The sequence below is a fragment of the Bufo bufo genome, chromosome 9 (genome assembly GCF_905171765.1).
Source record: "Bufo bufo chromosome 9, aBufBuf1.1, whole genome shotgun sequence".
NCBI lineage: Eukaryota > Metazoa > Chordata > Amphibia > Anura > Bufonidae > Bufo > Bufo bufo.
This window is the reverse complement of record NC_053397.1, coordinates 41,821,763-41,835,793: the sequence shown is the minus strand read 5'-3', so window position 1 is coordinate 41,835,793 and position 14,031 is coordinate 41,821,763. Positions and strand designations below refer to the sequence as shown.

The following is a 14,031-nucleotide window of genomic DNA, read 5'->3' as shown; positions in this document are numbered from 1 at the left end:
GTTCGAGGCACAACCAGTATAAAACACCTGCCTTTTCATTTTTAATCCAAGCAAAACACTTCAATAAAAGCCAGCAAGTCTAATATATCACTGCTTGTCGAGGGTGTAGTCTCTTTTTCTTTTTTCTTTTTTATGAAACTTTATCCTCTGCCTTTGACTTTCTATTCCTGCAAAACTATGAGAAACATAGACTTGTAAATGTATAATTAACATTAATGGTGAGAAGAATGGGCGCCTATTGTGCGGGATGGCATTGTCGATGTTCTGTATTCCTGCTCCTTAAATTGCTCAATAACATAAAAAAGGATACCCCTCCTGAGCTGCCAGCTTGAAATAAATCTAGAAGAGTAATGAATGGTGAGATTTCTAGATCCATCTGAGGGACAGGGCTTGTTCCATAATTGTAAGAAAGAGATTGTCATGTACTGTAGGATGTCTGATTTTCATTTTTTACATCAGTCATGGCATCCCCGCTTTAAATGAGCACTCCATGGCTCTTGCATCTCATCATAAGCTGACATTTTGGTACAAAATAAAACATTTGCAATGACCCAGTGGTTCACTGCTAAAGGGTTAATGCTCTGGTTGACTTCTAAGAAGTTAATGCTATGGTTCACTGCTAAAGAGCTAATATTATATTGTGGTTCACTCACATATTGCTCAAATGTTTACTGAGATGCTAACTATACTTTTTCGTTGGTGCCGATGGCTAATGTGACTTGACTGTGTACTTTGTATTCCAAAAGGCTATGTATATGGGAAGGATATAGTTAAAAAGTTTTTCCAAGATTTTTCTTTTACTGATGACTAGGGATGAGCGAATCGACTTCAGATAAAACATCCAAAGTCGATTCGCATAAAACTTTGTTCTAACACTGTAAATAAAAAATAAAAAAACATTTCCCGAACTCTGGTTTGGTTTCAAGGTACCACTTGGAACCAAATCCGAGTTTGGGAAATGTTTTTTTACAGTACAGATTAATTAATGAAGTTGTTGTGCGAAGTCTCGCGAGACTTTGCGAAGCAATAACTTCGGCTCATCGGGACCAATACATTCTAATACTGTACGAAGTTTTATACAAAGTTTTATGCGAATCAACTTTGGATGTTTCATCCGAAGTCGATTTGCTCATCCATACTGATGACCTAGCCTCAGGAGTGGGCTCGGTATGCATGTTGGTACCTGCATCCCCTGGAAGTAATGGAGGCTATTATGGCACCAAAAATGGTAAAAGGCAGAGTGGACCCAGCATGCATGTGGAACCAACACTTCCTGAACTTTATGGTGGCCATTATGTGTCACGGCCTTTTGTTTGCGCTGTGACACTGTTGCCACACTTGCGGTTGCCCGTGGCAACGTGTTGCTGTGAGAGCATGCGGTGGCAGTGTTTTGACCTTCTGGGTGATTGCCGTGACATGGTTGCCACACATGCTGTTGCCGGTGGTTACGTGGTTTGGCATGCTTGTGTGTGCACTTCCCCTTTAAGTGGCTTCCTTCCTGTGTCTGGTGTTGGAAGGGTTAATTCCCTTCCTAGTGTTTTGTGAACACTGGGTTTGTGTTAGTGTAGGTGTGGCTGCTTGGGCTATTTAGTCTCTGATGGAAGCCTGTAGCTGAGTGTTCCTCCAGGCTTGGTGTGTGCTAGTGGTTCACTGCTCCTGGCTTTACCATCTTTCCAGTGAGGGCCACCCTTGTGGTCATAGACGTTCAATGTTATCCCGGTGTCTCCTTCCCTTCCTGTTCTTATTTGTATGGAGTGGGTTATGTTCAGGGTGTTGGTATGTTTAGTTTGGTGTTTCATGTCTGGTGGTGTTTGGTGTCCAGCATGTTTGGCTAGACATTCCCCTGTCTTATGTTTATTGCAGCTATGGGTGTCCTGGGTCCCTGTGTGGTTTGTGGTGTGTGCTGTGTCCTCTAATGTTGGTGTGGACACCAGCACTTGTGCACGGGTTGCAGTCGGTGTGTCTGTGGCAGGTAGTGTGTTATGGGTTTCGCTTACCTGCCATCTCTATAGCTGTATGTTTTCCCCTCTCCTTACAGCCTGGCCTCAGATAGAGACTCCTGTTCCTCCATTACTGGGATGAACAGGTAGTCTTTTCCCTGCTCCTAAGTAAGGGATTTCCAGGGTGACTCAGGATATTAGGTATCCAGGGTATGAGCCGTCCTACCATCGGGGTCCGCTCATACGGTGAGGAGTCAGGGAGAGGATTAGGGATGTTGTAGGAGGTGACCTGCTCCCTTATTACTCCTTTTGGCCAGGCTGATCCCCTTTTACCCTTAGACACCGCACGGTGGGGGGTTTCCCCCACTCCCCATCGTGACATTATGGCGCATAACAGGTAGTATTTAGTGTTAGGTTCCCGTCTTACAGAGATCGCCTTGACCTGTGGCAGACAGGCCCAAATGGTTTTGTACAAAATCCATTTGCCAAGCATCTCACTTTATAAAATAAGCGTAACGTTAGCACCTGAATATTTTTTATAACTATGGCATTATTGTACTTTATTTGGTTTGCAGAGTGCTGTTGCATTGTCTTTTTTTCTCTACCTATCCTCAGGATAGGTCATCAGTATCTGATCAGTGGGCATCTGACACCTGGGACCCTGCCGATCAGCTGTTTGAGAATGCAGAGGGGATCCTGTGAGCACCGCTGCCTTCTTGCAGCTTACCAAGAACAACGCCAATTGTATAGCAGCTGTGCTTGGTATTGCAGCTCAGCCCCATTCACTTTAATGGGGCTGAGCTGCTCCTAGGCCATGTGATTGATGAATGTGAAAGTAGAGAGAAGGCTGCAATGCTCACAGGAGCCCCGCTGCCTTCAAACAACTGTTGGGCGGGTATCCTGCTTGTCGGACTCCCACCGATCAGATACTGATGACCTATCCTGAAGAAAGGTCATCCATAAAAAATCTCTGAAAACCCCTTTAACTGACAGTTCTTAGTGTTAGTGGCTGGGTAGTAGGCTGGCCCCACCCCCTGGTTAGTAAGTCTTCTGGTGAACAAGCAAAAGAGAGGGTTTGTCTACTGTGTGCTGCTGATAAGTAGACCAAGCCAATAGACTGTGTCTAGCTGAAGCAGAATTTATCCAGAGAGGCGCAATCCCTTTGTGATTTCAATCAGCAAAAAAAAACAACATTGCTAAGCTTGTAAAGGAAAGAAGCATTTAATTATTCCATAAGGTTGAGGACCATAAAGGGACAGTGCTTGAGCAGAAACAGTAAAGATAATGCAAGCATATGGCTTTAGACTTAACTGCACATGGTCTGGGTATATTGCTTCTGGTGCCCACCACAGTGACCTGGCCATCCGATCTAGGCCTGCACCCCACAGTTGGGCATTGCAGAAAAATATTGAAAGTGATTGCACGTTTTTGGTCATTTGGGAAGATTGCATGTACCTATAGAAAGAGACTCAGGGAGGACCATCACCATAGCCATCCCTATATACAACCTTTGGGCAAAGTTTAAAGTGTGAAATGCTTGAGAACTGTGCCTATAGCTTTCCTTATCCTTTATTCAGTAAAAGTGAGATTTTCTTTTGCTGTAATCAAGCCTGGTCTCATTATCCAATCCAGTCAACTGCTCTCCTGCCTTGCAACCCGCCACCCATTCACCCAGCAAGGGCACCCCAGCCGCCACAGCAGGAGACCCCAAAGACCAGGGTGTGCCTTCCCAAAGGGAATAAGGGTTGTGCCACTCCAACCTATGCAAGCGCGGCCTGGAAGAGCACTGGGGCGGAGATTAGCCACTGTGAGGACTATGCCCATCCAAATTGCCATCACCATCACTCCTAACCTCTCGGCTCTCTATCCCATGATCCCGTTTTCTGGTGGTCTGCTAGAACCAGATAATCCTTAATGATAGCATTTCAGCAGTCATTTACAGTATTGTATACTATAACATGCTAAAATATTAGAAACCTTGTAACCTGTAGATTTTCTGTGCCAGGTGGATGCATTACGGCTGAGACTGGAAGAGAAGGAATCCTTTTTAAACAAAAAGACCAAGCAGCTTCAGGACCTCACAGAAGAGAAGGGCACTTTGGCCGGAGAGATCAGAGATATGAAGGATATGCTGGAAGTCAAAGAGAGGAAAATTAATGTCCTTCAGAAAAAGGTAATGTTTACTGCAAACCCCTATTTTTTTTGTGTTTACTATCATTGGTATCCTAATGCTTCATACATAAGGGAATTGGTATTAAAGGGCTTCTGTCACCCCCCTAAAGTCTTTTTTTTTTTTTTTGGGCTACTTAAAATCCTTATACTGCGATATATCAATATATAGTGCTCTTACTCATTTTCGTTCAGTAGTTTCTTCAAAAAACGGACTTTTATAATATGTAAATTACCTGTCTACCAGCAAGTAGGGCGGCTACTTGCTGGTAGCAGCGCATCCTCCTTTCATAAAGACGCCCCCTCCTCATGTTGATTGACAGGGCCAGCGAACGCGGTCGTCCTCTGGCTGGCCCTGTAGTGCGTTCAAAATCTCGCGCCTGCGCCGTACCGGTCTTCAGTCAACGCAGGCGCACTGAGAGGAGGACGCTCGCTCGGCCGCTCCTTCCTCAGTGCGCCTGCGCCGGGTGTACATGTGACGTCATCGGCGCGTTCGCTGGCCTGTCAATCAACATGAGGAGGGGGCGGCTGCTACCAGCAAGTAGCCGCCCTACTTGCTGGTAGAGAGGTAATTTACATATTATAAAAGTCAGTTTTTTTAAGAAACTACTGAACGAAAATGAGTAAGAGCCCTATATATTGATATATCGCAGTATGAGGATTTTAAGTAGCCCAAAAAAAAAAAATGACTTTAGGGGGGTGACAGAAGCCCTTTAATATTGAAAACTTGTGAGAAGGTCAAAAAGAATAAGGTGCTACAATCTCATTTAACAACCACTTATGCCTAACCTGCTACTAACCTCTCTTGTCCCATACTAATACAATTTAACTTTTACTTGTTTTATTAAAGCATGTGAGAAAAAATGTAACAAGTGAGCTAACTAAGGGATTAAAAACACTGTACCCCATGAGAGATGCTATAAATGATTGATAAGTAACGTGTATAAGCAGGCAGGAGTGCACTAACACCGCACTGCCTACCACCACCGTCCCTGCTGTATTCGCTAGGGTATTGTACCGTGCCTGATGTCTGTTATACCCCCATAATTGGGGTGTAAATTATGGTATAGACCTGTTGGAAATGAGTGTTTTGCATCAAGCACACAATTTTCAATCTAGCTCAATGGAGTGCAGCAAATTAAAACCTAAATTCCGCACCCCAACATGTTTTGCCAGATACTCTGGCTTCATCAGGGGTATCAGACTGCCTGATACCCCTGATGAAGCCAGAGTATCTGGCGAAACATGTTGGGGGGCAGAATTTAAGTGTTAATTTGCTGCACTCCATTGAGCTAGACTCAATACCAATACCAACTGTGAAGTATATCAGCGCATGCATAGTCAGCATCTGTTATGCTTAGGCAGCAGTAGCAGACCCTCAGTGCTTGCGCTGCTATTTAGAGAAACGGCGAAGGATCGAAATTGGCAGGGCCAGGCGAGACATCTGGTCCTCTCACTTTAGTGGGAGAGGAGATGGGGCAGCCCCTCGCTACTCATGGAGGCTGACTTTTCAGTGATTTTCCATTTGCACAAGTCGAGTTGCCCATCTCAACCTGTGAGCTCTCCATGCCTGCTTTAGTAAAAACTTGTATTCCCCATGAAATGACAATTCTAGAGCATCTAGTCTTCTCACTCTGCATTGTGCTCTTCCCCTGTGATTCTTCCTGGAAATTTTTGAATACCTAGACAACGGAGCGTTACCATTTCCCTACATACATAATCTAAGGGTCACATGAAGCTGAGACACAACTAAAAACCGTGTAGCAGTCGTGCAGCTTTACAGCAAATCAGCCTAGTTTTCAGATTGATTGCTACCTGCAAAACTCCATGGTCATGAATATTAATGAGCGAAGTTATGAAAAATACGGTTCGCCTGCTTTGCCGAACTTCACAAAGAAATCACTTTGTCACGAAAAGCATTCCTTTGTAAATAGTGGGTGCCTTGACGGGGAACGGCGATCATGTCACCCCCTGTCATTGCAACACTCAGGTACCACGTTCATCGCTGATCGCGGCTTCTGAGATTGAAATTAAAGCCTTTCAGGGGTTAATCAGGTTAAAAAAAAAAATTCATAATCACCTCATCCATTTGCTTACGAAAAGACCATCAATGCCATCTTGATTGAAGACACCATGCAAAATCTCATACAGTGACTTGTTGACATCACGCTGGCCAGGCATGGTGACGTTGTCACTGATGACATCACTACGCCCGGCCAGCGCAGTGACGTCACACGTCACACGTCACCCCATGCTAGATTTTCAATGAAATGGTCGCAACAGCCTCTCCGCAAGCAAATGGAAGTCAGTATGTTTTTTTGTTTTTTTGTTTTTTTTACCAGATTAACCCCTGAAAGGCCTTAATTTATATACAGTACAGACCAAAAGTTTGGACACACCTTCTCATTCAAAGAGTTTTCTTTATTTTCATGACTATGAAGGCATCAAAACTATGAATTAACACATGTGGAATTATATACATAACAAACAAGTGTGAAACAACTGAAAATATGTCATATTCTAGGTTCTTCAAAGTAGCCACCTTTTGCTTTGATTACTGCTTTGCACACTCTTGGCATTCTCTTGATGAGCTTCAAGAGGTAGTCATCTGAAATGGTCTTCCAACAGTCTTGAAGGAGTTCCCAGAGATGCTTAGCACTTGTTGGCCCTTTTGCCTTCACTCTGCGGTCCAGCTCTCCCCAAACCATCTCGATTGGGTTCAGGTCCGGTGACTGTGGAGGCCAGGTCATCTGGCGCAGCACCCCATCACTCTCCTTCATGGTCAAATAGCCCTTACTTTCAAAGTTTTCCCAATTTTTCGGCTGACTGACTGACCTTCATTTCTTAAAGAGGACCTTTCACCGATTCTTACCCTATGAACTAAGTATACAGACATGTGGAGCGGCGCCCGGGGATCTCTCTGCACTTACTATTATCCCCGGGCGCCGCTCCGTTCTCCTGCTATGCCCTCCGGTATCTCTGCTCACTAAGTTATAGTAGGCGGAGATACCAGTCCCTAAGTTATGGTAGGCGGAGTCTGCCCTAGCGCTGGCCAATCGCATTGCAGAGCTCACAGCCTGGGAGAAAATAACCTCCCAGGCTGTGAGCTCTGCGCTGCGATTGGCCAGCGCTAGGGCAGACTCCGCCTACCATAACTTAGGGACTGGTATCTCCGCCTACTATAACTTAGTGAGCGGAGATACCGGAGGGCATAGCAGGAGAACGGAGCGGCGCCCGGGGATAATAGTAAGTGCAGAGAGATCCCTGGGCGCAGCTCTACATATCTGTATAGTTAGTTCATAGGGTAAGAATCGGTGAAAGGTCCTCTTTAAAGTAATGATGGCCACTCGTTTTTCTTTACTTAGCTGCTTTTTTCTTGCCATAATACAAATTCTAACAGTCTATTCCGTAGGACTATCAGCTGTGTATCCACCTGACTTCTCCTCAACGCAACTGATGGTCCCAACCCAATTTCTAAGGCAAGAAATCCCACTTATTAAACCTGACAGGGCACACCTGTGAAGTGAAAACCATTTCAGGGGACTACCTCTTGAAGCTCATCAAGAGAATGCCAAGAGTGTGCAAAGCAGTAATCAAAGCAAAAGGTGGCTACTTTGAAGAACCTAGAATATGACATATTTTCAGTTGTTTCACACTTGTTTGTTATGTATATAATTCCACATGTGTTAATTCATAGTTTTGATGCCTTCAGTGTGAATCTACAATTTTCATGGTCATGAAAATAAAGAAAACTCTTTGAATGAAAAGGTGTGTCCAAACTTTTGGTCTGTACTGTATATATATATATATTTTTTTTTTGCTGAGATTTCAGGGAAAATAGATTCGTTACCATGAAGCACGAGGAAATTCGGTTTTGCGGCAAATAAATTTTTCCTGAAATTCAGATCAAAGTCAATTAGTTTAGTTTCGATTTGCTCTACACTAGTAATTAACAATCGGATTATAACCTGTAGGTATAACCTGTTCCCAACCTCCTTACAACTACAGTCAGGTCCATAAATATTGGGACATTGACACAATTCTAACAGTTTTGTCTCTATACACCACCACAATGGATTTGAAATGAAACGAGCATGATGTGCTTTAACTGCAGACTGTCAGCTTTAATTTGAGGGTATTTACATCCAAATCAGGTGAACGGTGTAGGAATTCGAACCGTTTGCATATGTGCCTCCCACTTGTCAAGGGGCCAAAAGTAATGGGACATCATACTAATCATAAATCAAACTTTCACTTTTTAATACTTGGTTGCAAATCCTGGAACGCATAGACATTTCCAGATGCTGGGTTTCATCCCTGGTGATGCTCTGCCAGGCCTCTACTAGAACTGTCTTCAGTTCCTGCTTGTTCTTGGGGCATTTTCCCTTCAGTTTTGTCTTCAGCAAGTGAAATGCATGCTCAATCGGATTCAGGTCAGGTGATTGACTTGGCCATTGCAGAACATTCCACTTCTTTCCCTTAAAAAACTCTTTGGTTGCTTTTGCAGTATGCTTTGGGTCATTGTCCATCTGCACTGTGAAGCGCCGTCCAATGAGTTCTGAAGCATTTGGCTGAATATGAGCAGATAATATTGGCCGAAACACTTCAGAATTCATCCTGCTGCTTTTGTCAGCAGTCACATCATCAATAAATACAAGAGAACCAGTTCCATTGGCAGCCATACATGCCCCCGCCATGACACTACCACCACCATGCTTCACTGATGAGGTGGTATGCTTAGGATCATGAGCAGTTCCTTTCCTTCTCCATACTCTTCTCTTCCCATCTCTCTGGTACAAGTTGATCTTGGTCTCATCTGTCCATAAGATGTTGTTCCAGAACTGTGAAGGCTCTTTTAGATGTAGTTTGGCAAACTCTAATCTGGCCTTCCTGCTTTTGAGGCTCACCAATGTTTTACATCTTGTGGTGAACCCTCTGTATTCACTCTGGTGAAGTCTTCTCTTGATTGTTGACTTTGACACACACACACACACCTCCTGGAGAGTGTTCTTGATCTGGCCAACTGTTGGGAAGGGTGTTTTCTTCACAAGGGAAAGAGTTCTTCGGTCATCCACCACAGTTGTTTTCCGTGGTCTTCCGGGTCTTTTGGTGTTGCTGAGCTCACCGGAGCGTTCCGTCTTTTTAAGAATGTTCCAAACAGTTGTTTTGGCCACGCCTAATGTTTTTGCTATCTCTCTGATGGGTTTGTTTTGTTTTTTCAGCCTAATGATGGCTTGCTTCACTGATAGTGACAACTCTTTGGATCTCATCCTGAGAGTTGACAGCAACAGATTCCAAATGCAAATAGCACATTTGAAATGAACTCTGGACCTTTTATCTGCTCATTGTAATTGGGATAATGAGGGAATAACACACACCTGGCCATGGAACAGCTGAGAAGCCAATTGTCCCATTACTTTTGGTCCCTTACCAAGTGGGAGGCACATATGCAAACTGTTGTAATTCCTACACCGTTCACCTGATTTGGATGTACATATCCTCAAATTAAAGCTGACCGTCTGCAGTTAAAGCACATCTTGTTCATTTCATTTCAAATCCATTGTGGTGGTGTATAGAGCCAAAAATGTTAGAATTGTGTCGATGTCCCAATATTTATGGACCTGGCTGTATATATATCGGAGTTTGGGACCTTAAATATGGCACCCATTCGCGAGTGCAGCAAGCTTCATGGCCGCCAGGAGCCTGATGTTTTAAACAGCAGGCACCTGGAGCTAATGTATGTGATCGCCGATAACATCGGTTGCATACATTTAACCTTAACATTTAACCCTCAGATTGCCTGGTCAAATATGACCATGGCTTCTGTGATGATAAAAACGGGGAGTATGCACTAATAATAATCTAATAATTGCTTTTTTATAGTTCCCTAAGGGTACTATTAAAAAGTGTAAAAAAAATATAACAAATTTAGAAAAGAAGAAAATGTTTACAAATATTAAATAAATATGAAAATTCAGATCGCCATCCTTTACCCCAAAAAAATAAAAATAAAATAAACAATAAAAAAAAACAAAAAACATGGGCATCACCCCATGCCAAACGCCTGTACTTTTAAAAAATATAAATATTTATGCCGTACGGCAATGGTCCTGCATGCAGTACTTTTAGTCCGGCTGCTTCTCAACCGAGCGCTGCCATGCCGCCGCCGGGACTCCGCCCCGTCCCCATTATAGTCAATGTGGACGGAGTGGCAGGACGGATCCGACAGGCTATTCACCCGCCGGAGTCCCCTGCCGCTAATGTAAAAGTATCCTAATAAAATATTCTACATTTTTATCTGTTTATTGTTTTCAAAATAAGGTAGAATACGGCATAACAGAGGAAATAAACTGATAGCATCATCACTGCAGAATGAGTTACTTGTTAATTGCATGTAATTGAAAAATTAATATAGCCACTGAATTAGGGCTCATGCACACGAACATATTTTCTTTCTGTGTCCGGTCAATTTTTTTGGCGGACCGTATGCGGAACCATTCATTTCAATGGATCTGCCCAAAAAAATTTTTGGAAGTTATTCCGTGTGCATTCCGTTTGCCTATTTCCGTTCCGCAGAAAGATAGAACATGTCCTATTATTGTCCGCATTACTGACAAAGATAGGACTGTTCTATTAGGGGCCAGCTGTTCCGTTCCGCAAAATACGGAATGCACACGGACGTCATCAGTATTTTTGGCGGATCCGTTTTTTTGCGGAATGCAAAATACATGTGGTCGTGTGCATGAGCCCTAATTCTCTGAAATCTATCTGTATAGCTCCAGTTGTTTTTTTGCCCTTTCTCTAAAATCTCTGTCCAGCTCACCGAGGTTGACATACATCCTCAGAAAGGACACGTCCCCTGAGAAAGTGCAAGTCCCCTGAGCTGCCAGCCTGAAATAAGTCTAGCAGAGTAATTCCCACAATGAAAAGGTTAGATCTCTGGATCCATGCCGGGTACAGGACTGGTTCTAAGTTTGTCAACATCCAGCACAAATGGATATATCAAATATATTGGGTTAAATGTAGAAATAGAAGGTCCAGCTGAGGTATAACCCTAAATTATAGATAATCTTTAATAGTATTACCAAGACAAACATAAGTCCTAAAGTGTCCAAACCTAGGCGTGTCCACCAACTAAGTATAGTGGGGAATGGATAACCCTGATAATGGTCCTAAACATAGGCCCTGTGCCCAGGGGCGACTCCTGAAGGTGGAGACCCCCTGTCCTCGAACCTAACTGACAACTCCTAGTTATCCCTAACGTGGAAGGGCAGATATAAAAAATAATTGGTGGACAGGTCAGGTATGGACAGAAGAGGATACAAAAATATGCACAATGTATACAACCCTATTGGAAAAAAATATCCAAAGGTACACGGTGCAAGAGACTACAAAACACTAACGACACCTGGAAAAAATGACACAGACGCATCTGTGTAAAACCCCAACGCGTTTCCCCCACGGTGTGGGATCATCAGGGGGTGAATGAGTTATTTTAGATAATACTTATGAAAACATGTCTGATGGTAGGAAGCCCACATTTGGACATCACCAATGCAACCATGGGACATAGAGGGTGTCAACTGACGGTCAAATGGAGATGTCAAATGACGGCCAATAATTAAAAGATTGGACCAGATGACCTTGCTGGGAGAAGCGAAGGGAGGCACAGATGGACAGCACCAGTCTAAGGGAACCTGTGGGCAAAATAAAAAAAATCCACATGTATATAAATGTATACAAATGCCTATAGCCAAACACCCAGGTACATAATAGTGAGGGACCGTCACCATAATAGGGGGCCTCATTCAAGAGGGTCACTCACTGTATCCAGGCACAGTGCTCAGTAGATATAGACACGCTTTCTGATAAACCTAGATTCGCCCTCCTGAAAGGGTATGACCAAGTGGCATGATCGATTCCAATATACTTATGAAGGTGATAGACTGAAACGAGTAAGAATGGCCAGTGAAACAAAGGATATGTTTATTCATTTATAAAAAATTTATCCCAAATTGAACAAGTAAGCATACCACTGTGGAACGCATGTCCATTATTGATGACGTTCCTAACCGACGCCTCACGCAGGTCCCAGCATCCAATACTTCGCTGCGCTTTAGCTCGCAGCGATAGTTCCTGACGTCACTTCCGGGGTTCGGATACCGGAAGTGACTCGGGTGGCGTGCGTTCCACAGTGGAACGCACATGCACCATAGGAACGTAGCGCGGCCGCCACCTGCGGTGGTTAAACTAATCAGCATCATTGTTGGGGAGGAGATACACTATATAAGGGGAGGGCCTTCAGAGGCTCAATGTTGGACCCTGGGAGAGGTCACATCCAGCATGGGAGGATAAGCGCCCTGGTAGCACCCACAGTAAGTAACCATAGTTTCCATATGATCCTCTGTATAGGTGGCCACTATGTTTCTAGGGTATTTACATCCATTCACTTACTTTTGGTACTTAGGGCACGCAGGATTTATGGCCTGTGTATCAACAGGGACGGTGCGATTTGACTCAGCACGCCCTTTAAGGTATGCTTACTTGTTCAATTTGGGATATATTTTTTATAAATGAATAAACATATCCTTTGTTTCACTGGCCATTCTTACTCGTTTCAGTCTATCACCTTCATAAGTATATTGGAATCGATCATGCCACTTGGTCATACCCTTTCAGGAGGGCGAATCTAGGTTTATCAGAAAGCGTGTCTATATCTACTGAGCACTGTGCCTGGATACAGTGAGTGACCCTCTTGAATGAGGCCCCCTATTATGGTGACGGTCCCTCACTATTATGTACCTGGGTGTTTGGCTATAGGCATTTGTATACATTTATATACATGTGGATTTTTTTATTTTGCCCACAGGTTCCCTTAGACTGGTGCTGTCCATCTGTGCCTCCCTTCGCTTCTCCCAGTAAGGTCATCTGGTCCAATCTTTTAATTATTGGCCGTCATTTGACATCTCCATTTGACCGTCAGTTGACACCCTCTATGTCCCATGGTTGCATTGGTGATGTCCAAATGTGGGCTTCCTACCATCGGACATGTTTTTATAAGTATTATCTAAAATAACTCATTCACCCCCTGATGATCCCACACCGTGGGGGAAACGCGTTGGGGTTTTTCACAGATGCGTCTGTGTCATTTTTTCCAGGTGTCGTTAGTGTTTTGTAGTCTCTTGCACTGTGTACCTTTGGACATTTTTTTTCAATAGGGTTGTATACATTGTGCATATTTTTGTATCCTCTTCTGTCCATACCTGACCTGTCCACCAATTATTTTTTATATCTGCCCTTCCACGTTAGGGATAACTAGGAGTTGTCAGTTAGGTTCGAGGACAGGGGGTCTCCACCTTCAGGAGTCGCCCCTGGGCACAGGGCCTATGTTTAGGACCATTATCAGGGTTATCCATTCCCCACTATACTTAGTTGGTGGACACGCCTAGGTTTGGACACTTTAGGACTTATGTTTGTCTTGGTAATACTATTAAAGATTATCTATAATTTAGGGTTATACCTCAGCTGGACCTTCTACTGGTTCTAAGTTTGTTACAAAGAGATTGGTATGTACTGTATGATGTCTGATTTCCATTTTTTTTTTTTGCATTAATCGTTACCTAACCCCTTTAACTGTATAAATAGTAAGTTATATTAATTCTTTTCCCACAAACCTATACATCAATCTGCTCAGCTCGTCCTGCTCTATAACATGCCTGCAGATCAGACACCGTGTTCTGTCCAACATGACAGGTTCCCTCTAAGGAAGACTATTTATGCATTTATGCTGGATGGTTCATAGAAAAATAGCATTTGAAAGGACATGTTTGCTTTGAAAGTACAAATTACGTTCCAAGGCTACATCCCTCGCAGGCAAGCTCTAGCTTCCGCACAGCCAAATGCATACTTCTAGGCTCGGCTG

The 14,031-nt window shown here is 43.6% G+C and overlaps 1 protein-coding gene across 1 annotated transcript in view; it reads left to right on the top strand.

Annotated features, from left to right (window-relative positions):
• Window positions 1-14,031, top strand: part of ERC2 (ELKS/RAB6-interacting/CAST family member 2) — a 944,454-nt gene that overhangs the window by 282,713 nt on the left and 647,710 nt on the right. The window contains exon 7 of the mRNA XM_040408024.1: window positions 3,946-4,113. Within this exon, the coding sequence (XP_040263958.1) occupies window positions 3,946-4,113 (168 nt within the window). The remainder of the gene's footprint in view (window positions 1-3,945; window positions 4,114-14,031) is intronic.